The 22,234-nt window shown below is 52.2% G+C and overlaps 9 protein-coding genes across 9 annotated transcripts; 3 read left to right on the top strand and 6 right to left on the bottom strand.

The window, feature by feature from the left end:
• Positions 1–82: 82 nt before the first annotated feature.
• On the bottom strand, positions 83–703 carry SEPMUDRAFT_44637 (UPF0157-domain-containing protein; the record flags this gene model as incomplete). The annotated part of the gene is made up of 1 exon (XM_016908939.1): positions 83–703. One exon carries the CDS (start codon positions 701–703, stop codon positions 83–85), a length of 621 nt encoding a protein of 206 aa, XP_016760877.1.
• A 997-nt stretch (positions 704–1,700) lies between these two features.
• Positions 1,701–4,159, top strand: SEPMUDRAFT_149324 (TFIID_20kDa-domain-containing protein). Its single transcript, XM_016905490.1, has 2 exons — positions 1,701–2,425; positions 2,490–4,159. Exons 1-2 carry the CDS (start codon positions 2,020–2,022, stop codon positions 3,914–3,916), a joined length of 1,833 nt encoding a protein of 610 aa, XP_016760876.1. The 5' UTR covers positions 1,701–2,019; the 3' UTR covers positions 3,917–4,159.
• Positions 4,160–4,186: 27 nt separating this feature from the next.
• Positions 4,187–7,285, bottom strand: SEPMUDRAFT_125853 (isoflavone reductase family protein). Its single transcript, XM_016902016.1, has 6 exons — positions 7,221–7,285; positions 6,390–7,084; positions 6,252–6,291; positions 5,940–6,186; positions 5,338–5,838; positions 4,187–5,279 (listed from the first exon to the last, which is right to left on the bottom strand). Exons 5-6 carry the CDS (start codon positions 5,392–5,394, stop codon positions 4,359–4,361), a joined length of 978 nt encoding a protein of 325 aa, XP_016760875.1. The 5' UTR covers positions 5,395–5,838; positions 5,940–6,186; positions 6,252–6,291; positions 6,390–7,084; positions 7,221–7,285; the 3' UTR covers positions 4,187–4,358.
• On the bottom strand, positions 4,187–7,289 carry SEPMUDRAFT_86031 (uncharacterized protein; the record flags this gene model as incomplete). Its single annotated transcript, XM_016910400.1, has 5 exons — positions 4,187–5,279; positions 5,338–5,838; positions 5,940–6,291; positions 6,390–7,084; positions 7,221–7,289. The coding sequence occupies 4 exons, from the start codon at positions 7,284–7,286 to the stop codon at positions 5,659–5,661; spliced, it is 1,293 nt and encodes a 430-aa protein (XP_016760874.1). The 3' UTR covers positions 4,187–5,279; positions 5,338–5,658.
• Positions 7,290–7,752: 463 nt separating this feature from the next.
• Positions 7,753–9,157, top strand: SEPMUDRAFT_141620 (GRF zinc finger domain-containing protein; the record flags this gene model as incomplete). The annotated part of the gene is made up of 2 exons (XM_016902972.1): positions 7,753–8,933; positions 9,010–9,157. 2 exons carry the CDS (start codon positions 7,753–7,755, stop codon positions 9,155–9,157), a joined length of 1,329 nt encoding a protein of 442 aa, XP_016760873.1.
• Positions 9,158–9,896: 739 nt separating this feature from the next.
• On the top strand, positions 9,897–11,042 carry SEPMUDRAFT_163813 (PLC-like phosphodiesterase; the record flags this gene model as incomplete). The annotated part of the gene is made up of 2 exons (XM_016908083.1): positions 9,897–9,924; positions 10,141–11,042. The coding sequence occupies 2 exons, from the start codon at positions 9,897–9,899 to the stop codon at positions 11,040–11,042; spliced, it is 930 nt and encodes a 309-aa protein (XP_016760872.1).
• Positions 11,043–12,540: 1,498 nt separating this feature from the next.
• On the bottom strand, positions 12,541–15,012 carry SEPMUDRAFT_149322 (glycoside hydrolase family 128 protein). The gene has a single exon (XM_016905489.1). It carries the CDS (start codon positions 14,697–14,699, stop codon positions 12,924–12,926), a length of 1,776 nt encoding a protein of 591 aa, XP_016760871.1. The 5' UTR covers positions 14,700–15,012; the 3' UTR covers positions 12,541–12,923.
• A 1,807-nt stretch (positions 15,013–16,819) lies between these two features.
• SEPMUDRAFT_149321 (SCF ubiquitin ligase subunit CulC) lies at positions 16,820–19,844 on the bottom strand. The gene is made up of 3 exons (XM_016905488.1): positions 19,600–19,844; positions 19,090–19,473; positions 16,820–19,025 (listed from the first exon to the last, which is right to left on the bottom strand). The coding sequence occupies exons 1-3, from the start codon at positions 19,648–19,650 to the stop codon at positions 16,989–16,991; spliced, it is 2,472 nt and encodes an 823-aa protein (XP_016760870.1). The 5' UTR covers positions 19,651–19,844; the 3' UTR covers positions 16,820–16,988.
• Positions 19,845–20,512: 668 nt separating this feature from the next.
• SEPMUDRAFT_13600 (DUF791-domain-containing protein) lies at positions 20,513–21,702 on the bottom strand (the record flags this gene model as incomplete). Its single annotated transcript, XM_016902748.1, has 3 exons — positions 20,513–21,040; positions 21,097–21,588; positions 21,646–21,702. Coding segments are annotated over 3 exons (1,077 nt in total), but the record flags the coding sequence as incomplete, so codon positions are not given.
• Positions 21,703–22,234: the final 532 nt, after the last annotated feature.

Below are 22,234 nucleotides of genomic sequence, written 5' to 3'. Positions count from 1 at the left end.
ACGCCACCAAACCGAGCGTTCTGAGTCCCAGGCGGAGCGTCAAGTAAGTATGAGAGTTTGCACAGACTCGATAGCTTCCCCATCATTTGAGATAGCCCAAATCCCTAAAGGCCCGATTCCTAATCTCCTCAATCGTACTATCTTTCCGATCTGTATACTCCTGCATAGTTTCCCCGGCCACCCCACACGCCTCCGCACTCTCCCGTTTCACCCTCGCATACAGCTCCGAGTCCTCCGGATGCTGTCTCAACCAATCGCGAAAAATCTTATGTCTCTCGACTTCAGCACAATCGGGCCCAAAAACATGAAGATTGACCAGGAATCCTCCTGGTCTGTCTCCTTCATCGACGAAGAAGCGATGTTGATGCCATGCAGGTTCGCGGAGGAGAAATCTGAAATTTGACTTTTCGAGAGCTGGAACATAAGAGGTCTCGTCGTGGATGTCTCTGACCACGAGATCGATGTCGATAATGTCTTTTGCTGGAAGCCCGGGGACACTAGTGGAGCCTACATGGTGGACGGCAGAAGCGGTCGAGCCGAGGGCAGACTCGATGCGAGATTTCGCTTCGAGGAAGCGTTGAGACCAGAGAGGATTGGGCACCACGATGGCCACCTTGTATTCCTTGTTACGATGGGCTATTCTTTCGACGAGTTTAGCATCGATTGGCTGGGCGCTGATGATATCTTGCACGGAAAGTGGCATGCTTATGTGATAAGGTACAGCTTGACTGGTGCTGTTTGAGGAGAAGGCGCCAGAAAAGAGCTCCGACAGCGTTTGATCAGACTGAGTGCTTGAGCAGCTATTTCAAGTCGTGGAGTGTTGCAGTTTGGATGTAGTACCTCGCTCACATGCTGCCAACTGAACTGAGAACTTGTTCGCATCAAGTCCTTCCTCGCTTCGTGGCCCAACCAATTGCCAGTGACATGTAACCGACTTCCCGGAATCCATCTATAATCCAGGAGCGTGTGCGCTAGGCCCAGTATAATCAAGATACAAGGGTGCGTTTTATGAAAGCAAAAAGTGGCCGCGTGGGTTTGCTCAACTTTTTCCAGATAGAACATTTGTGGACTATGATGGTATCCTTTGACCTTAGCGCATGCGCTTGCATTGCCAAAGTGAATGCATTTGGCCGTGAACCTGGTTACATGTTCTGAATGTCCGGCCAACACAGCTCCCTGAGACTCCCTATGGAAGCACTGAGAGCTATTCCACCTTACCCGACTTCCAGACTTACCAACTTGGTCGCGGATCACATGTGGCAATAAGCAGGAATGCTCGACAGCAACCTTTGAACTGAGGCTATCCGTCTTGCTCAACACGAGGTCTACGGTGTCTGCAAACTTCCAAGTCTCTTGCAGGCAGGCAGGTAGTAGTAGTTCTAAATCAGCGCACATTGCAATCATTAACGAGCTACAGACATCAGGTACATGCAGCGCTCGCTGTAGCTTGAAGGTGGGATCTTCGCGGGTACATGTACCTTGTAGTTGTGGTACAGATGAAAAGTAAGGTATAGGTAGGTAGATACCTGATATGTTTAGTACCTTACCGTAGTAGTGCCCAAAGCTTACCTAAATTGTGAACGGGCGCTCCTTGGCGGCATTATTCGGATGCTGTACAAGTAAGGTAGGTATAGCACCTCACTTCAGGCCCTCACTAGATGGTAGCTCTTCTACCTTATTGTCACATGCAACGCGCGCTACGCTTCCCTTACGCTTGAGCTGTTGCTGTCACGGGGTCCCTGCCCTTACCAGAACCACACCATACCTTACCATACCATATTCCGCTCCCATACCATACCCTCACATACCGACCGTCTCATACCCTCCACCTCACTCGCTTCTTTCCCCACCACGCCAACTTGATCCGTCGAGTCAAGTCACACCTACGAGCGACAAGTCTGCTCTCGATTGGTTAACTCACTCCTGCTTCCTGTCCGACCTTCGTCCACCTTAGTTGATTCACGATACGAACGACGTCAGCACTGGTTCTGATTGCGGTGGCCCGTCGCATTCACCACGATGGCACAGCCTCCGACTTCTGGCGCGCCTCCAATGATCAGACCGGAGCAGATCGATGGCCTGCCATACATAGATGCCACCGTCAAGCTACAGTATAAGGAGGGACTGACAAATTTGTGGAACCAAGCCAACAACAGCCCTGCAGGCAGTGAGGCGCGAGATGGGGCGCTCGAAAAGATTCGCACTGCGAGCGCTCGGCTCATGAACCAGCTGGCAAACGCCAACAGGAATCGGCCCAACTCAGGTGCTGCGCAGGCAGGACAGATGGGGCAGCAGGGACAAAATCGACCACCACAGCAAGGCGGTCAACCTCAGCAGATGAATCAGCAGCAGCCAGGACAACAGCCTGGCCAGGTGACTCAGGCGCAACTCGCAGCAGCGCGGGCGCGACAACAGCAGAGCCAAGGTGAGCAGACTCAGCATTGTGAGATGCGATCGCTCGCAAACGTCCGGGTGCTAACAGAACATAGGCGCGCAGGCAGGTAACGCAGCTGGGGGACAACGTCTTCCGCAGCTCATGCCCAGATCGCAAGAGGAGCTTGATAGTGTCGTGCTGGGCATTCCGCAAGAGCAGCATCAGGCCTGGCGCGTTCAAGCTCATTCGATTTTGGCGAAACGCGATCAGATCATTAACCAGGCTCGTACCGTGCAGACCAGTATAGCGAGATACCAACAGCAGCAGGCCATTGTGCCGGACCATGTGAAGAGGAATTTCGAGGCTGCCAAAGCAGCGGTGGCCACAGTAAATGCGAACTGGACGCAAATGAAAGCCCGCGGCGAAGGTAGGACAGACGCTAATCAACAAGCCCGCCCAGCGACACAGGAAGGTCCAGCGCCTTCTGCAGCACCACAGCAACCAGCCGACGCCAAGCCCACGAATGGCTCGCCTTCTCCTACACAACCCCAAAACGGCTTCCAACAAAACCAGCAAGCAACGCCCGCGCAAGGGCAGCAACCATCGCAACCTGTAGCTCAGCCACAAACACAGCAAAGTACATCTCAAGCTCAACAAGGACAACAAGGACAACAGCCCCACCCACAACAAAACAACATGCCGCCGCAACTGCAGCAGCAGCGACCTCCTCAGATCAATACTAGCATTCCGAACCAAGGGCCGGCTGTTCAGCAGTCAGGCGGTCCTCAGAATGCGATGCCGAATAGCGCGACACAAAATTCCGGAAGGCCGCAAGCGTTGTCGCATCAAGCAGCGATGGAGTCAGCCGCGACATATCGCCAGACTCAGCCGCAACAACAAGGACCACAGGCGCAGCAGATGCCCAATGGCCTACCCTTTAGTGGTCAACCGAACAGTGGTTCACAGCAGAATACGCCGACTTACCCGAATCTCCAGACCACCCAGCAGAGTAGCGCCAACACCAAATTTCCGATTCCGAAGACTCTGCAGCTTGGTCCACAGACTCAGACACCTGTCGCGGGGCCGCCAGCTCGACCGACGTATAACAATTCTGGCATGATGCAGCAGCCGGGCATACAGCGCCCTCCACCTTTCACTCTGGAGGGTGAAGGCGATCGCGTGCTTAGCAAACGGAAGTTAGATGAACTGGTGCGACAAGTCACCGGCGCTGCACCAGCTGCTTCGGACAGTGAATCGTCGAACGTCCTCACCCCTGAAGTGGAGGAGGTCATGCTTGAGCTTGCAGACGACTTCACGGACGACGTACTCAGTGAAGCGTGTAAGCTGGCGAAGATGCGATCAAACATGACACTTGACATTCGCGACATTCAGATTGTGCTGGAACGCAAGTATGGGATCAGAATCCCAGGGTACAGCTTGGACGAGGCGAGGACCGTCAAGAAATTCCAGCCCGCTGCAGCGTGGCAGAATAAGATGCAAGCGGTGCAGGCGGCCAAGGTCATGGGCGGCAGGGACCCTTGATGCACGATGTAGCGAGCTACGGAGGAGGGCATTGGTCATACACTATGTGCAGTAGGTTTTGCCGTGCGAGTTACAGAACCACCGAATACAGGGGAAGCGTACGGGAGGACATTGCAGCATGATTATACAGCGCGGCGTCAAGGCTCGATATCGTGGAAGGTTGCTTTCAAGTGTATACATAGCATGAATCGAGACCAGGACTGATACTTTTAATGAACACAAAATACTGAGCGTTGGTCTGGGATTGGCATTACTGAATGCAATTACTCCGTTGATTATTCTGTCTGCAGTGTTGACCGTCCAATCACTAGTTAGATGTACCATGGACCGAGTAGACTACATCTCGTGCTAGAGAACGAACACCTAGTAGCGGAAACCAGCAGGGTGCCATTTTTTGTCATAGGTCACTGTCTTCAACTAGTACCTACCATAGGTATCTTACCTACCCACAGCCGCAATCACCCTTGCCATGGTGCCTAAAATCATGTACCGCCCTCTCGACCACGACTGCAAGATCCTCTCCCTGTTGTAAACCCAGCATAGCCCGTCCATGGCTCGTCTCGAAAGGTACGACAGCTCCCAGACTCTCGTCGCACAGCACGCTCTTTTCCAACAAAAACATTCCCGCATCAGGAAACCCGCGATGCATGCGCTGTTCGGCTTCTCGCATTAGATCCTCGACGTCGTTTTTTCCTTGCATCCACTCCTGTCGAGTGGAATCTTGTAAAGCTGCCAGACAGGCATTGGCACTGGTGATGAGTCCTGGAGCGTAGATGTATTGGTTGTGGATGTGGTTCCAATGCTGTAAGATGGCGCGGGCAATCTTTCCGTTCCAGCTCGTGCTGCTGGCGGCGAAGAGTTCACCGCCTGTGCCGTGAATGGTGGCACTCTGCCATTTCAGGTCGAAGCCGATGTTGCCGCTGATCAGTGCTTGGTCGAGCTGTAATCCTGTGGCTACTGCCGCCCACTGTATCCCGTCGTCCTTACTCAGCTCTTTCAAGTACGCGATGACTTTTGCTCGTCCTTGCAGTGGTGGTAAGCGTTGTTGCAACAATGTATTCTGGCTGTCTTGTCCGAACTCTGATGCGATGAACCGTCGTGTTCCAGCCGATATGGCAGCATCTATGATGCTTTTCTGAGTCTCGAAGGACCCAGCACTGGAGGTGGTGAAGACTGCATCCGGGTGGATCTCATCGAAAAGAGACTTGATCGATTCGAAGGAAAAGTCGGTTTTGTGGATCGTCAGGTTGGCTGTGTCTGTGGACGAGGACCGCGGATGTACGGCTTGATGTAATTCGAGATTCGCATCGGCATTACTGCGTGGTAATAAGCCTGTCAAGATCGATGTTGCTAAGCGGTTGTCCTACTTAGGGGTTAGTAAAATCCATACGCTTTGTGTAGACTCGCTGGTTTTCGCGTACTCCAAGGACGATGACCTTAGATATGTCCAGAGAACCATCACTGAGCGTGGTACCCATGAAGCTATCTGGTGCAGTGTAAATGTGGCAGTTCAATCATCCAGCTTACCGAAAGCTTTCGTTGGCAATCATTCACGCTCGGCGACTCGGGCGAGCGGATGCCTCCTCTTTCTATGGCTTTATCGAATCTGATCTCCGAGTACAGTGCCAAAAGCCAAGATATCCAGTGAGACGACCAGCTTCATTCTCACCACTGCATGACAGAATGTGGTCGATTCGTAACGGTCAGGATGGCGAGACCACTTCTAAACAGAGCGTGAAGTATCAACCCTGTGAGACCGGCTGACCTTTATCGTCAGTATTGTACTGCAACATCTCTCTTATTGCTTGGTCGTTCCCTTGTTCGTCAGTGGTGGTCTCGTTTGGGGGATTGAATGCCGTCTCCATTGGCCATCGTAGCATCTCTTGCCATGCTGATGGGATCTGTTGCTGGATTGGCGCAACCTGAAAGCGGTTTGTTAGCCTTATCACTCATTGCTTACAGACCAGTTGCGCGCATGCGATTCGTGATCTCCAGAATGTTACGCCGTGGAGTGGCCACCAACCTGTCTCTCTGCGATACCTCGCAACCATGGTACCTGATCAGATAGCAGTTTTGTCATAGCAAATATGTGTGCGAGCAGTAGCAATGCCCTTGGTGCTCTCTGTTCGATGAGTTCGGTGAATTGCCTGCCGAGCTGAGAAGGCATGGCAACGAGTCGTTGGCAATTGATCAACGGCGCGTCTAGTTCCTGAACAATACTTCTGTGCACAAAGGCCAGGTATGCCACGCTCTGTTGGTACACGGCTCTGTTACCTGTGGAGTTGGCTTCGTATTCTTCTGCGAATGTGAGAAGCTCTGTGAAAGGCTTGCCTTGTTCATGGCTGAATAGCTCCTCTGCTTCTGGCAGCGGAGGCCTGGAGGATATCAGCAATGCGAAGGGTGCACATTCTACCGTGGAGCAGTGAATGCCTAACGACATGGGGGACAGGAACGACACATCAGGTCCACTTACCGGCCAAATGTTACACCCCACTCGGCCATAAGTTGTTCGCCATGGTCCATAGCCGCCCACTGCTCGCACAGGTAATGGGTATGCCCCGAAAGTCGAGTCCAAAAGGTGTGATCGTAGCCTGGAAGCGTAGGCTCATACGCAATCTCACCGAGATTGAAGAATGAGTAGTACAGCAGGAGCACAGATGTTGCGTATACAGCCTTGGCGTTGTCCGCGTTGAGAGCGTTCATGGCGACACCGTGGCCATCCAGTGCGCGCTGAAGGTACTTTTGCGCCACGATCAACATATCTCGCCTTGATGAGACGTTGTGATTCGCGCCATCCAAGATAGCGAGACCTCGGAGTGGCCAAGAGAGATGAAGGGCGGACAAGCTGAACATGGCGTCCAGTACAATGCGGTGTTCCAAGCCGAGATCGGTCGCTTGCTTCTGCCAGAAAGTGACATCTGCAGCAAGAATGGGGCATATCTCAACGATCCATTCGCGCATGAGCCGCAGTTCCAGCTTCAGCTCGCCCGCCAGCACTGGATTGTGTATGGCGGCAACCTGACGTGCACTCGGAGGGTATACAGCGCCATATCCTGGGCAATGAGATGGCGCCTGATGGCCCTCCGAGCGGCGCGGTTGAGGGTCGACATATTCGCACGGAACGTTGTGTCGGGCACAAGCCAAGCACTTGGGCTTGCCCTCATCGCACTGCGCTGCGCCGTCAGTTCGCTGCTGGCATTGAATGCTACGCGTACGGTCATTCAGTGGTGGTATGGGAAGTGTAGGCTCAGTAGACTGTCTGCCTGCCTGTCTGCCTGTCTATCTGTCTTCAAGCACGACCTACTTTGACCTTTCTAGCTTTGCAGCGTTGACATCCCGTTCTCGCTTTGCGGTGATTGAGTCGAGGCATCAGGGAAGAGCAACGTGTCTCCAAACGACTGGACGCGGCGGGCGCGCGCGCAGAGAACGATACCGGGTGCGAATCCGTCGTGTTATTGCTCCCGAGTCCGAAAGGCAAGGATTGGCGTCGAAATGAATCCCAATGAAGTGCTCGCCGACGTGTTTCTGCTCTTCTCGCGTCTTTGGTTTTGCGTCAAGCGCTGACTCTAGCCAACTAGTGGTGAGTTCTTCGTAGTGTCGGCCGACTATGTATGTATGTAGGCGGGCTGTCCTACTGTTGTGGAGGATGTCGCTGCCGCGGCTAGTTTTGGAGACGGCTTTTTTGCCTTGGTGCCTGGCTAGAACTAGACTCAGGTAAGCAGACAGACTCCATTGACGCGCTCCCGTAACAGAAAAGAGGGGACCTTCGTCAGACATACGACGGCGATGACAATGACGAGGACGAGGACGAGGACGAAGACGAGGACGAAGACGAGATGGATGAGCACAGGGCCAAACGGTTGAAGACATCTGCAGAGCCGACAGCAAAGGCCAGTTCTACAGAGGCAGAGGAGTCAAACGAGGACACGGATTTCAAGCTGGCCATGCTGGCATCACTCTATCCTGATAAGAGCCCCGAAGTCCACCTCGACTACTTGTTAGCATACAATGGGAGTTATGAGAAGGCGGCTGCGGCGCTTTCGGGCGCACTCGAGCGGCCGGTGAAGCGCAAGACAATTGGCTATCAATCGTCCTTGACCTTCTTCGCAAACAGTGGCAACACGTCGTCACATTCTTGCTCGAAGCAGCAGCTGCCCCAAAAGGGCAAGACGTTACATCTCTACGACCCGATGGACATTGAAACCAATACACCATGCTCGATCATCCACAATTTCCTCCCAGCCGCCCAAGCTGATGCCTTGCTGCGAGAGCTCTTGGACGAAGCGCCGAGCTTTGAACGGGGCACCTTCCAGCTCTTTGGGCGGACCGTCCAGAATCATTCGACGTTCAAATTCTACTTGGACACTCCAGAGGCAGTGAAGGACCAGCAGACGAACTTCTTCTACGATGGTAGCGTGTATGAGTCTGGGGCGCTGAAGCAGACTACGCCTGAAATGCTCAAGGTCTCTCAGATTGTGAAGAAAACCGTAAACGAAGAGGTCGAGCGGCGGATGCGAGACTACCAGACAGATGGCAAGAAGCTAAAATTTCAGTCACCGGAAACCTGGGAGCCGAACGCGAGTTTCGTAAACTGCTATGATGGCAGCAAGGAGAGTGTAGGGTATCACGCGGACCAGCTTACCTATCTGGGTCCTCGAGCGGTAATCGGTAGCCTGTCGTTAGGCGTAGCCAGAGAGTTCCGCGTAAGAAGGATTGTGCCTCCATCTACAGATGACTCGAGGATTCAGGCGGACGAACAGGGACAGATTGCCATTCACTTGCCGCATAACAGTCTGCTCGTAATGCATGCCGAGATGCAGGAGGAGTGGAAACACTCCATAGCCCCAGCGAAGTCGATTGATCCCCATCCACTGGCTGGCAATAAGCGATTAAATGTTACCTACCGATGCTACAAAGACTATCTGCACCCAAAGTACACACCCAAGTGTAAGTGTGATGTGCCCATGGTTCTGAGATGTGTGCAGAAGAGAGCCGTGACCAGAGGAAGATATATGTGGTATGTGGACGCTGTGTTTTTCCAGTCAAGCTCAGATGGCAAAGGTCTTGCTAACGATTCGTGTGCGAAAAAATAGGCAATGCTTTGCGAATTACCAGGCCCACTCCAAGAAGGACTGTGGAATGTTTGTTTGGGCGGAACTGGATGAGGATGGAAAGCCGCCTTGGTACGAGGGCTACAAGGGCAACGCTAATGTACCATTGCAGCATGTCAGCACGACTTGATGTTGCCCTCGAAGGGTTGGTCAAAGACGCTGGCGTAGGTCTATTGCTGATTGCATATACGACATCTGACGTATCAACCACTGCACACCCATGTAGATTGCTACTTGGTCTTGTGTTCCGGGACCTTCATCACAGGACCGCTCAATTGATCGGCATCGATGGGTTTGTCTAAGATCGAGAGCTCGTTCAGTCTAGAATGTACTCGAGAAGATTCCATAGCTTCCTCATGGAGGAGTGCTTCAGCAAACTAGCATTGCCCAAAATTTCTGCCTAGCAAGCCAACAGGCAGCCAACTGAGCGACAATGACCAGATTGAAAAGCTCCCCTAGAGCCGATCCTAGAGGCCGTATAGGAAAGGAATGGTAAGCCACGCCTCGAGGGCGAGACAAATCGAAGAACTTATGAGAGAACATGGGATAGAGGAGGATCTAGTGAGAGATTCATCTCGGTAAAGATCGGAGGACGCCATCGTATTGCCTTAGCAGGATTTATGAAGCCCTTCTGAGCTGGAATACTAGTTATACTTAGTTGTATGATTCTGTAACTCAGGTAGCTATATGCTCCTCGCAAAACCTCGTTCCCCAGCGCTAATTATATGTGCTATTGAGCGCTTTACCTACCTTACTTTGTATAGTTCCAATCGCAATGTGATCCATTAACAAGAGTCTTTATTGCAAGTCGAAGGTTTTGTCGGCCGACTTATTCGAGAGCATGTTGACACCCGTAGAAGGGAGGGAATATGATGAGGAATTGGAGAGCAGCTCTCGGTGTGTGATGCACCGAACTGTACCTTACCAGATCTCGTTAGTTCCCATGTAGCCACCGGCGCGGCAGCAGGGATTATGAGGCTTTGCGTCGACGACAGCGAGTATTCGGAGCGTATTCTTCCATCATGCACGGCTTCTTCTTGTTGTTGATCACAGCGTTCATCTGCATATCATCTGCAACATCATGGCTCATCCAGCAGCAGCCTGTCCTCCCAGCGCCTGGATTACTCGACCCTCAGCCCAAGAAACCAGGACATAGGAGACCTGTTCCCGAACTGTACTACAAGCGCTACTCGGAACAGACATTCATCGGAACGCACAATGCAGCTGCTGTGCGAACCAAAGAAAATGGCTACTCGCTATCCGGAAACCAATACTTTAATGTCTCCGCACAGCTCAACGCAGGAGTGAGACTGATTCAAGCCCAAGGCCATCGAGATCCCCAAGGCTCGAACGAAATCCGCCTGTGCCACTTCAATTGCGCCCTAATGGATGGCGGCACTCTAACATCTCATCTCCTGGCAATCCGAGACTTTCTCGAAGCGAATCCACAAGAAATCGTAACGCTGCTATTCGTCAATACAGGTCCGCCGCTCCAGCACTGGGCTCAAGCATATTTCGACACGGGACTCGATACCATATCTTTCATTGCGCCTCGCGAGAAACGCGATAGAAAAATGCGTACGGGGGATTGGCCGAGTATAGCAGAGCTTGTCGCTACGAATAAGAGATTGATTACTTTTCTTTCGAATGGTGCAGATGAGGATGTTGTACCTTTTTTGCTATTGGAGTTCAATTATCTCTTTGAGACGAATTTCGTGAATGAGAATCCGGATCAGTATACGTGTGATGCGTCAAGACCGTGGTATCAACGGAATTATGTTCCCGATATGCTGAGTTTGGTCAATCACTTTCTCTATGCGAATTTTCTGGGTTTCAGGTATCCAAATGCTAGTTTTGCGGATACGACTAATGGAGCGGGGTTTCATGTGGGAGAGCTGGGTGAGCATGCGGCGAGATGTCGAGGAATGTATAATCGAAGGCCGAATTTTCTTCTGGTGGATTTTTTTAATCAGGGGGATGTGTTTGATGTAGAATATGGGATGAATGCTAATTGATTCCTCGCAAGTGGAGCGTTGTTGTTCAGGTCTCCTCCTACTTTGCTTCTGACGATGGGTGTCGTGTGAGTCTTTCCCTTGTCTTTTGACATTATCTCGCGAAGTCTGAGTGATGTTTCTGGCTGCTCCTTATCTCTCTTTCGTACAGTACCTTACCTTCGGAGGTGACTACCAGCGACTTGCTACATCTCGACCAGTCCCAGAAAAGGCAGCACAACGGCTCTCAGACCACAATGACTACTTGGTCCGCAAGTCTCTACCGCACGATCAACTTTCCACGAAAGCAACCTCAACTCCGCTGGGTTCCTCCTACTTCTACCGAGTAGTCAGTCACCTTGCCCTCTCCCCCGCAGGTTTCTCCCTCTCCATCATCCTCTCCATCATCCTCTCCATCATCCTCTCCATCATCCTCTCCATCATCCTCTCCATCATCCTCTCCATCATCCTCTCCCTCCCCCCGCACCCCATCCTCAACCACCATCCCCTCAACCCCCAACTTCATCGCAGCAAAATCCTTCACATCCACTCCATCCGCAACACCACCCTGATACCCACCCTCCAAACTCCCTTTTCTCTCCCTCCTCGTCGTCCTCCTCCCCCTCTCCCCCTCCTCCTTCACGGTGACATCCCTCGTGACATCTGATTTGTGCGAGGGAGAAGAAGAAGAAGAAGAAGAAGCAGCAGCAGCAGCAGCTTGCACTTCATCGCGGATGAATGTCTGTGCGAAAAAAAAGGAAGAAGAAATTAGCAGACTTCCTAATCTCTCGCTCAAAAATGGGAAATGGGGGATAAACGTACAGCAACACCACCAGCAGTCCATCTCTCTAGAGCAGTAGAAGAAGCAGAAGCAGAAGAAGATGAAGAAGAAGACATCGCGTCTCGCGTCTCGCGTCTCGCGTCACTCGTGCAATGGCAATGGCGATGATGAGATCGGTCGACTTTGTAGCACGAGGTAGAGAAGAAGCAGAGCAAGTGTGGTGTGGTGTATGTGAGCGAAAAAATCTTTACCCTGAGTGGTTGGGAAGTAAGAAACTGAGAAGAAACTGAGAAGAAGAAGAAGAAGCAGCAAGGTTGCAGTGTGGTTAGTTTAGTCACATCTGTTATTGCTGACGGATAGTGTTAGTGATGGAGGAGGAGGAGGAGGATTAAGCTGAGAATCAAGCGGTTCTAGTTTTTTTTGGTCAAGGTTGCTGGTATTGCTGTTGCTGTTATTTGTTGAGAATCGTCGTCGTCGTGGGGATGGAAAATTTGTTTGTTTTTTTTTTTGGTATTTCTTTTTCTGCGCTGCTGGTAAAGTGCGCGAGTTGGGTGAGTGATACCTGTATGTAATTCGGACATTAGATAGATACAGGTATGCGCTGCTTGTTGCTATTGTTGTTTTTCTTGAAAGAGTCATCATCATCATTCGAAGCGCGCTGGGATGGGGATGCGTACGGCAAAGTTCACGTCAAGTATGTGGGAAGCGCACGCATGTCTATTGATTTGAGAAAAGAATTCATCGCACTTCGAAAAGGTCATGTTTCTCATTCAATACGAGCACTGCTGCGGCTTCATATCGACCATGTGCTGTTTCTGTTCTACCTATCCCGCTTTTTCCTCCAATCTCACGCGTCACGCATGGCCCAATGCTGATACCAGTATCCGTCCTGATGGAGCGCGTACGCAAACCTGAATCACAACCAAACCGTTATCCTCCCCTGAAAAGAAGCATGTACAAGAAGACAAGTGGAAGTTACACAGGGACATTGTTGGGACTCATTCGTGACGCCGTACCAAGGGCCGTCCTGGCATTTTTGCTGGATATCCCCAGTCTGTACACAAAGAAAGAACACACATCCGACTAGGAGGTACACACGCATAGTTACTACGCGCGTGACACTCTTAGTTGTAGCTCATGTATGTGCGGCCATAGGTGGATGGCTCAGTACCGCTCAGGAGGTTTCCGCTCTCCACCATGAAGTAAGCGTAGCCAGCAATGTTGCTGTTGTTGTCCATCCAAGGCATGACTTCCTGGAGGAAGCTGTTGATCTGGTCGTCAGAGCCAGTGCAACCAAACTCCGAGATGTACACTGGCTTGCCGTTCGCCAGTTCGATCGCTTGCTCCACATGTGACTTGAAGTAGTCGACGTTCTCAGCACTGTCATACCAGTGAATGTTGAGGCAGTCAATTTGGCAGTCCGTGCAGGCTGAAAGGAAGTTCTTCAGGTAGGAGAGACCCATGGAGTCACCGCCTCCGTTGGTGACAGCGGGAGCACAGAGCTGGGCTTGACCCTTGAACGGGTTCATGTACTGTGCGTAGGCGGTGGCGGCAGCTGCGTAGCCCAAGTTGGCTTGTGCAGGGAGATCTGGCTCGTTGAAGGAGAAGAGGTGAGTAGAGCCGGAGCTGATAGCAGCCTTGGCGTTCTCGTTCCAGGAGTCCACAAAGTCGGAGCGTGTGCCCCACAGGGTTGGGATGAAAGTGTAATCGCTGCTCAGACCGTTGCTGGAAGATCCCCAGTTTTGGGCCCACGTGATTTCCCGAGAGCCTTTAAAGCAGGAGGTAAGGCTAGCATCGTTGTAAGCGAGACCACGCTTTCCGGATGAAGACCCAGAAGAGGTCGAGGAGGATGCAGCAGCCGACGCGGTAGACGACGCGCTGGGGTAGCCGAGTGCCAAGCTGAGGTGCACTCCGCCTTGCTTGTTGGCACCACCGTAGGGGGTAGCAGTAATCGCATCGGATGTCGAGGCACTGCTGTAACTAGCCGCCGCAGTAGTGACTGGAGAATCCTCGCTGCTGGAGGATGGAATCGGCGCGGCCGTTGAAGAAGAGGAAGTGCTTGCTGGCGCAGAGTATGCAGGAGCGGAGACACTTGACCCAGCGGGGGAAGCTTCAGTGCCGGCGCTTGAGCTGTACGCGGGGGCAGAGTAGCCAGGCGCAGAGACGGCGGGGGTAGAGCCCACTGGAGAGGCATCGGTGCTGGAGCTTGAGCCGTACGCGGGGGCAGAGTAGCCAGGCGCAGAGGCAACAGGAGTAGAGCCGACTGGAGAGGCACCGGTACTGGAGCTTGAGTTGTACATTGGGGCAGAATAGCCAGGCGCAGAGGCAGCAGGAGTAGAGCCCACTGGAGAGGCATCGATGCTGGAGCTTGAGCCGTACGCGGGGGCAGAGTAGCCAGGCGCAGAGGCAACAGGAGTAGAATCGACTGGAGAAGAGTCGGTGCTGGAGGGTATACTCTGACCTTCGGTAATCGTTGCGGTGACCTTTTCCGTGTATGTCACGGTGACGGCTGCGCACGAGTCACCTGATTGAGCAGCAGCAAGTGAGGACGAAGAGCCGTAGCCAGCTGGAGCGGCAGCACTGCTAGGAACAGCAGCTGCGTTGTCGGCCTTCATTGTGACAGTGTGGTAAGCAGTGTGGTAAGCAGTCGAGTGAAGAGTGCTGTGCTCAGCATCGACGGCAGAAGAGGAGCCATATGCGGTTGGAACGGACATGCCAGTCGATCCCCAGACGCGAGTTCCGTTGGCGTTTGGGTATGGGTACAGACCGGCGGAGCCAGTCGCAGCGGCGCCACCAGTTCCAGAAGCGTGCAGGCGGTGATGGCCATAGACGTGACCGTGTCGGGCGGCGACAGCAGACGACGCCAGCGCCAGGATGGAGAGCTTCACGGAGGAGGACATGGTGTTTGAATGAGCAGTGAATTGATGTGTGGTGAGAATGCGATAATGCTGTTCTTGCGTGCAAGTCTGCGTCGAGCGGCTACCAGAGCGCTATTGCAGAACCTGGATGGTGAATGAGTGTGGTAGTTCCGGAGAACAAGGGAGAGAGAGTGTGTGTGTCAAAGTGAACTGGCAGGAGCGACTGTCGATGTGAGTTGAGGACAAAAAGCAGAAAGAAGAGCAGATGCAGCACGAGAAAAGAAAAAAGAGTGTGAGAGTGTGTGTATACATAGGTCGTCATGCAGCTTCACTCTATTCCACATGCAGCAGGGATGCAGACCTGCGGGCCGGAGATCTTTTCCTTCTTTGCGCTGATGCACACACGGGAAGGGTCTGCAGGTCCGCACCAGAGGCGTTTGCGCAGTGGATCTTGGTCGTTTCATGTCGTGGCCACGCAAGCAACAGAAGCGCTACTGAGAGACGCATGCGCGGCAGGGGCACACCTTTTCTGGAGACCTAAGAGGATGGCCACCGGTAGGCTAGCGAAACTTCCGTCGATTCATTGCCTGTTCCTGTGAATAGGGAGACTCGATTCGGGACGCTGCTGGCTTCTTCTGCTTCTTCTTCTTGATCTTCCTTTGCCCGAGCCAGACGGCCGCCGGTTTGGTCGAACTACAGCTGACCTGTATAGGTACGTGCGGTACTCTGCTTGCTGCGTGATTGTATAGGTGTGTATGCGCGCCTCAACAAGCAGTCCACCATTGCCGTAGAGTAGTACTAGGGTACCTTAGGTACTCGACTAGACAGGCCACCTATATAGGAGGTAGACGCGCGTGTGAAATCTTTTTTTCTCTCCCTGCTGGCCGCGACAAAGTGGAGGTGGGACGTGATGTGGAGGTAGGTGGAGCGTGGAGTCGACAAGAATCATGAATCCACCGGTTTGATTGGACCAAATCTCAATTTCACTCCCCCCCGTTGGCTCAGCCGCGACGCCGGGGTTTCATTACCGCCATTCTCTCTCTTCTCGATCCTCGAAGCCCTTTTTTCTTCGTTTCGCCCCGCTCATCACTGATGCCTGGACACGAAATCTGGAAGAAAAGGGAAGACGTCACCTCGCTACCTACCCGATCTTCGCGGTATACCATACAATCATGTTCATACATGTATATGTATACACCTGATTATTATAATTGCCAGCGTGCGTACTGCAGATACCAACCTGCGTCTTGCTATCCCGAATGATTCATTTGCGTCGCACAAATGTCATCTCTCGGGATCGCCATGTCATCATTATACCTGACCTTACCTTACCTCAGCCAGAGAGGAGCGATCCAAGTGCATCATCCCTTTTGTTGGTCGCATACGGTAGATCTAGTCCTTCAAAGGGGGTTCCCTCCTCCATTGCCTCCAGCACTACTGTTTCAAACCATTTCTGCAGATCTATATAGCCGATGAACTAGAACAGTACCTAAGCAAAAAGGTACCAGTTTTTTCTCTACCCGTGAAGAAAAAGCCGAGACAAGATAAGCTTGTCTTGGGCATAGGTAGGTAAATAAACGGTGCTTGTTGCTTGTTCTTCTTTTCAATGCTTGGTGAGGTGTGTCGTTGAATCTTACTCGGTTGTGGAGTATAGGTAAGGTACCTGTATCAGCAAAGATTAGGTAAGGTAAGCAACTTCATGTACACCGTCCTTTCCTAAAGACCACCTATACATACCCTCCTCCATTGGTTGAGGCAAAGCGCCGTGGCTCTCCAAGAACAACACGTGCAACTGTCATCATCATACCTGCAGTGGAAGGCGTCGAGCCTGGTTTCGAGAGGGTACATTACAAGCCGTGTCATGCTCTTGTCGTCTCTCATACACGTAAGTACCTTATCTGTACTTGCATGCAACAATGCATCAGTGCGGTACCTTGAACAGCAATACCCGACGACGGACAACAAAATGTGCATCATCAATCTTCAACTTCAAAGCGTTGATTCAAGTCGCGAAGGGGTATCTAGCTTGGCGCTGTATAAGCGCCTCTCTACTTTCGCCAGCGAGCGTCATTTGGACGCTACCTTATTACAACTTTTTTTGGTCGGCAGCAGTCGTGATCGTAGAAATCCCAAGGCGCCTCGCTGTGCTGTGTGCCATGCACCTCCCCTTTGCAAGTATGCTCCGCTCCATCAAGTACGCCCGTCCGCCCGCCCGCCCACCATTCCGTCCTATGCAGTGCCCTATATGCAAAATGTCGTGACCAAGAAAGAGCAACGCCAAAGCCATGCGAAAGCACTCAAGCAAGAAATGAACGGCGCACATCTCCTCGTTCATGCCATGTACTTGTACGATGCCACCGGCGCGTCCTCGAGACGCTCCAGATAGTCGCGTTCAATCAAGCTCTCAATGCGCTTCTTAATCATATTCACATCGGGCTTGAACTGTGCAGAGCACACTGTCAAGGTCTCGGTAAGCAGTTGCGCGTGGGCCAGCTCTTTGCGCTGCTTCATGATGCGCACAATCGCAGCTTCAATCACGTAACCACGGCTGTCGTTGTTCTTCTTCTCCGTCTCCTTGCGCTCCTTGTCGCCTTCCACCTTGTTACCAGCGGAGACAACACCAACCTTGATCTTGATCGCCGTCGGCTTGAATTGCTCGTTAAAGCCGAATTTGTCGCCAGCGTTGATCTCGCGCCCCATCGGCTCTTTCGAGAGCAGCCGCGTCTTAGGCGCTACTGCCAATGACTGCAGGTTGCGCTTGAGTGCGTTCATCGGTATGTTGGTCTTGCTTTGAATCTCTTCGAGGCTGAGAGTATCCCCAGAAGCGAGGTCATTGAAGAGAACAAGAATGAGCGCCGCATATGTGGAACAGTTCACTTCATGGATCTTGTTCGACCGCGGGAAGCGTGCTCGAACATCGACATCCCCCATGCTCGTCTGCCACGTGAGCTTGCGGCCGGAGTGCTTTTCCGAGTAGAAAGCTTCGAAGCCACGTCGCACACGATCCAGCGAGGCAGGATATATGATTTGAGCTTTATTTTCAATGTCGTCTTCTGACGAACTCCTGAACGCCTCGAGTGGCCAGGTCATCGAGGTCAGCACGTTCACAGTGAGGTCAACGCGACTGCGATCGCCATCGCCGAGACCAGCCACCTTCCTACGATAATTGTCCGTCAGGTCCTTGCTGATACGCATATCCTTGAACATGGCTTCGAGCTTCATGGTGAAGCTATTTCCAAGCTCCATCTTCATGCGGCTAATCATGGAAGTCTCCACATCGGGGTCGTGACTTTTCTTAAGTAGTAATCGCTTGCAGAGATGCTTCTTGTAGTAATTTTCGAATATGTCCTTATCCTGAAGATAACGGAGCAGCACAATCGCCTTCTCTAATATCCGGTCCACCTCCTCGTCGGTCTTGTCCTTGATGCCCTTTTTCATGTTGTCATCGATGAAGAGGGAGATGTACTCGCTTGCACGAGCGAATGCATTGATGTTGTCACTCATACTACGAGTGAGCGCCGTCGAGATGCTCTGGTCGCTGTTGAACGAGACCTTCCACACTGTGTCGAAGCGATCCTTGAGCGCCAGTATCTCCTCGACCCACTTGAGGGCTGCAATGGTCTGTTGATTGATTTGCTTCGGACTGCCGCCCTTCGTCTTCTCAACCTCTCCGTCCTCGGCGGACGTTGCTGGCGCAGGAGGAGCTGAGGTAGCTGTGTGGGCGTCCTCGTTGATCTTTGCGCCCATTTCTGCCACAATGACTTGCACGGCCTTGGTAAGTTCTGGCTTCTTTGGGTCCACACGTGCTTCCAGATCATATAACAAGTGCAGCTCGTTGTACTTGTCGTTGTCGATCATGTAGCGTACTCCAGAATCCATCTCAATCAAGCCTTTCATCTTATGCCGTATTAACTCGTCCTCCACGACTTTCTGGATCTTGGGCGCTGTCGATTCAGAGAGAGTCGATCTGCAGCGATCGCTCTCCTCATCAATGCGCCGCTTTGCATGTTTGCAATACGTGCCAGCGTCTGCCTCTGTGAGTAGCCGCTCACCTTCTTCCCGGTAGAAACGCGCACTCCTCTCGAGAAAGTCGGCCTCGAACGACTTAATGTATAGCTTCTCTTCCTCAATCTCCTGCTGCGATTCGTATAAACCCTCCAGCATGTAAATATTCGACTTTATTAAAGAGGAATCTATGCTCTCGCCTTCTCTGTCCATGGAGATTTGGTCAAGTATGAGGTTCGTGAGGTACTGGAGAAGGTCATCGGCGCCTGAGCGGATGGGAGTTCGTAGGATCTGGTCGCGGAAGATGGACATGGATTTGGCGAAAATGGACGGTTGGCGATTGTCTGTGCAGTACACACGGTCCTTTTGCTGTCATCAGTCACACCTGTGTCTTCTAGAACGAATTTCAAGAGAAAATGGTACTCACCATGTACATAAGCACGTCAGTCAACATGCCCATACAAACCTGATGATCCTCCCAGGCGAGCTTCAGCGAGGCTAGAAAACGCTCGCCCGCGACTCTGCGTTCTGATGTGGTAGCCAGTGATCGGCCCAGATCGTCAGTGAGCTGCAGAGGCGCAGTGAGTAGGTTGACAATCCTCGGCCGTACACCATCCCCCAACCAATGCTCCTCAAACTGCGCAACCTTGTCATATAAGTCTGTCCCTTTCTTCTTCAACACCAGCTTATAGGCATTGCGGTAGAGCTCTTCGAATGACAGTGCAGAGGCATTCTTCTCGTGTATCTCGGTGAACGCTCGCTCCAGCACCTGCCAGGTGGCTTCAAAATCGACGTCGGCACCATGAAGAGTCTGAACAGCCATGTCAGCGGTTGTGTCTAGAATGTGGAATAGAAGGATCGACGAGCTTGGTGGGGGCTGGCAAGTGTTTGGCCGATCTCAGATGAGAAGATGGGTAATGTTTGTGGGAGGACTTACTCGTCGTGGCGCCCGTATCTTAGCCCGTCCTCTGCCTGCAAGCGAGGCCATGACGGGCACTTCGCGTCTCTCTCAAATGTCTTTGTCCTTCACTTGCGGCGGAGTCCAGGTGGTCGGTCCTGTGGAGGTGGGGCAGCGGTGCCTGGCGGAGATAGGAGCGGAGGATGGCTACGAAGGGTGGCGTGTCAGCAGGCAGAAAAGATGAGAAGAAGACAGAAGCTCTAGAGTAAGGAAATCAGTGTCGCAAGCAGACAGAAGTGCGAGAATGGGGAATGTCTCGAAGCAGAAGCGGGCTTCCATTCCAGACTAGGGACCTAAGTAGAAGCCGGCAGGACGGCGTCTGTGCGCCGATCAGGGCTTTGAGCTGAGAGGTGATGACGGGTGGTCCAGAGTGATGTACTACATCAGGTAGGTACATACTGTAGCTATAGTAGGTAGTATAACATACTGCTTGACAAACGACACGATATTCACGCGCGTACAGAGATACTTTTACCTACAAATAGGAAGGGAGTTGCACAGCGAATCGATACGGATTGTGGTCTCTGGCCCAAAGGCTCTCACCCGTCAACCGTAGTCCCCGACTCCCCCGTACCAGCGTACATGTAGCTCTAACCCTAATGGGAAAGAGCGCGTTCGCCTCGCGTCACTTTGCACTTTGACCTTTCACACTCTTCTTCACTCTTCTTCACTCTTGCACTCTTCACTCCCCCCTTCCCCCTTCCCCCCACTCATCTCATGCTGCACGGGCTCAAATCAGGCATCTCTGAACCACAAGAAATGCTCCAAGAAGAAAGCTACCCGTAGCGGTAAAGATGAAGTTGCGGTATGCGTCTCCTGTCGTTTTGTCAGCATATCCCGGACTCATCGTCAAACGATCATACCTGAATATTGTACCTTCTTGTGTCAAGCCGAGTGCCACAACAACAAACAAGTTGAGTGGTAGACGCATCACGCCATACACTCTGGCCCTTACAGCGTCGTCTACCAGCTCGCTCTTCAGTCTACCCATCGCGGGAAAGTACATGCCCACGCACACTTCAAAAATGGTAAAGCCCCAGAAGGTCGCCATCTCGGATGATGCCAGCACTGGCACAAGCAAGCAGTTTGCCGCCAGTGTCAAAATACCGAGCAAGAGCCTTCCCGTGTCTTTCACAGATTTGAGGTCGATGCCAGAGAATATCATGGAGCCGAGCATCATAGCGGACATGAAGCAGCTGAAAATCAAGCCAAAGGGTGGCGCCTCAGTGATGCCAGCTGCGCTTCGTGCTGAACGCAGAGCAGGCGACCAGAAGAAGACGAAAAGATACATCGAGCCCTCGAATACCGTCGTAGCGAGTCCCAGTGCTAGGATCTTCTTATCGAGCAGTATCGTCTGAACTCCAGTGGCAGAGCTCGAAGCTGCCTTCTCCTCTTCTACTAATTGCCCGTAATTCTCGGCCTACAAAAGCCATGTCAGCTGGTATCACGAAGCGGTCAAGACGGCTATTGACTCACCCAATTTTGGCGGATTGCGCCTGCAGCACAAGTCAGACATACAACCGCCAGTAAGAATGGAGCGGTCTTGGTTCCAGACCACGAAACAACAGCTTCGCCCACAAAACCCGCAACAATGGCCACAATTCCACTATACGTTACGCTTTGACTGAACATGTAGCCCAATGTCAGGTCACTTTCTCCTAATCTCCTGGACTGATACTCGGCTATCATCCAAGTCTCAAAGACTGAGTAAAGCAGCGTCGTGCTTAAGCCACCTAACGCTCGGCCTATGAAGAGGACCGGGACAACGTCGCTGACAACTGACAGACAGGACAATGAGTATGCTGCACAGAAGACGAGGCAGGCGAGTCTGCGGCCATGGCGGTCTGCGAGGGACCCAACAAACGAGGCCGTAATTCCTGCTGAGACAAATCCAGTTGTGAAGAGCGAGGCGACAATTGCTTCGCTTAGCATTTTCTCGTCCTTGTAGAGCGTGTACATGAATGGGCCCTAAGAAGAAAATCAGCAGGCAGCTAGTTTCCGGACAACAGCGAGAAGCCTACTCACTTGAATCCAGTCTGCTGACACGACAAGAAAATACACAGTGAAGTACTCTCTTTTGAATCTCCGCGCTTCTGCTTGCTTGGAGACATCCTTGGGCAAAGCCAGCGTTAGATCCTCCTCATCTCGATCTTGACCTTTCTGATGATAGGCCAATCCGGCGACGAACAGGGCGAGACAGAGAAAGTATAATGCATATGGCTCCATGGTTTGTCGATGTGATAATACTCGCGAAAAGCGTTTTCGCAACCAGCAAAAGATTCGTGGTGTCACAGAGCACCCCCCGACATTCCCTACGCTCAAGACGCGACGACCCTTGCCGAGCATTCCTTTACGCGACGCGAGAAAGAACTATAGCACGAGCGCTTGCTGCAACATCCACTTAATCTGTGACCAGCTCTACCACATCCCCCACTGCCGCTATGCTGTCTTCAAGCACCAATCGAAGTGCGACCGTTCCGAAAGTTCTTTTCCTGACAGGACTCATCCTTCTACTCTTCATCATAATTTCACAGGTTTCCAGCAGCGGACCAAAAGGCCACCGCAATGATCACAACAATCTCGAATCTAGCAGTGCGAGCGATGGCTTATTTGA

The sequence above is a fragment of the Sphaerulina musiva genome (assembly GCF_000320565.1).
Source record: "Sphaerulina musiva SO2202 unplaced genomic scaffold SEPMUscaffold_5, whole genome shotgun sequence".
NCBI classification, from domain to species: Eukaryota; Fungi; Ascomycota; class Dothideomycetes; order Mycosphaerellales; family Mycosphaerellaceae; genus Sphaerulina; species Sphaerulina musiva.
The sequence above is the reverse complement of the archived record's forward strand: the minus strand, read 5'-3'. Positions and strand labels throughout refer to the sequence as shown.

What these genes read in the sequence shown, in the direction of transcription:
- SEPMUDRAFT_125853 (XM_016902016.1), bottom strand. Translation starts at nt 5,394, where the DNA reads ATGGGTACCACGCTCAGTGATGGTTCTCTGGACATATCTAAGGTCATC. An exon ending in CTAAGGTCATCGTCCTTGGA is followed by an intron (nt 5,280 to 5,337) that starts GTACGCGAAAAC and finishes ACCCCTAAGTAG; the next exon opens with GACAACCGCTTAGCAACATC.
- SEPMUDRAFT_149322 (XM_016905489.1), bottom strand. Translation starts at nt 14,699, where the DNA reads ATGTCCTCCTCCGTGAAGCTCTCCATCCTGGCGCTGGCGTCGTCTGCT.
- SEPMUDRAFT_149324 (XM_016905490.1), top strand. Translation starts at nt 2,020, where the DNA reads ATGGCACAGCCTCCGACTTCTGGCGCGCCTCCAATGATCAGACCGGAG. An exon ending in GCGACAACAGCAGAGCCAAG is followed by an intron (nt 2,426 to 2,489) that starts GTGAGCAGACTC and finishes AACAGAACATAG; the next exon opens with GCGCGCAGGCAGGTAACGCA.
- SEPMUDRAFT_149321 (XM_016905488.1), bottom strand. Translation starts at nt 19,650, where the DNA reads ATGGCCTCGCTTGCAGGCAGAGGACGGGCTAAGATACGGGCGCCACGA. An exon ending in AGATACGGGCGCCACGACGA is followed by an intron (nt 19,474 to 19,599) that starts GTAAGTCCTCCC and finishes ATGGCTGTTCAG; the next exon opens with ACTCTTCATGGTGCCGACGT. An exon ending in CTGACGTGCTTATGTACATG is followed by an intron (nt 19,026 to 19,089) that starts GTGAGTACCATT and finishes TGACAGCAAAAG; the next exon opens with GACCGTGTGTACTGCACAGA.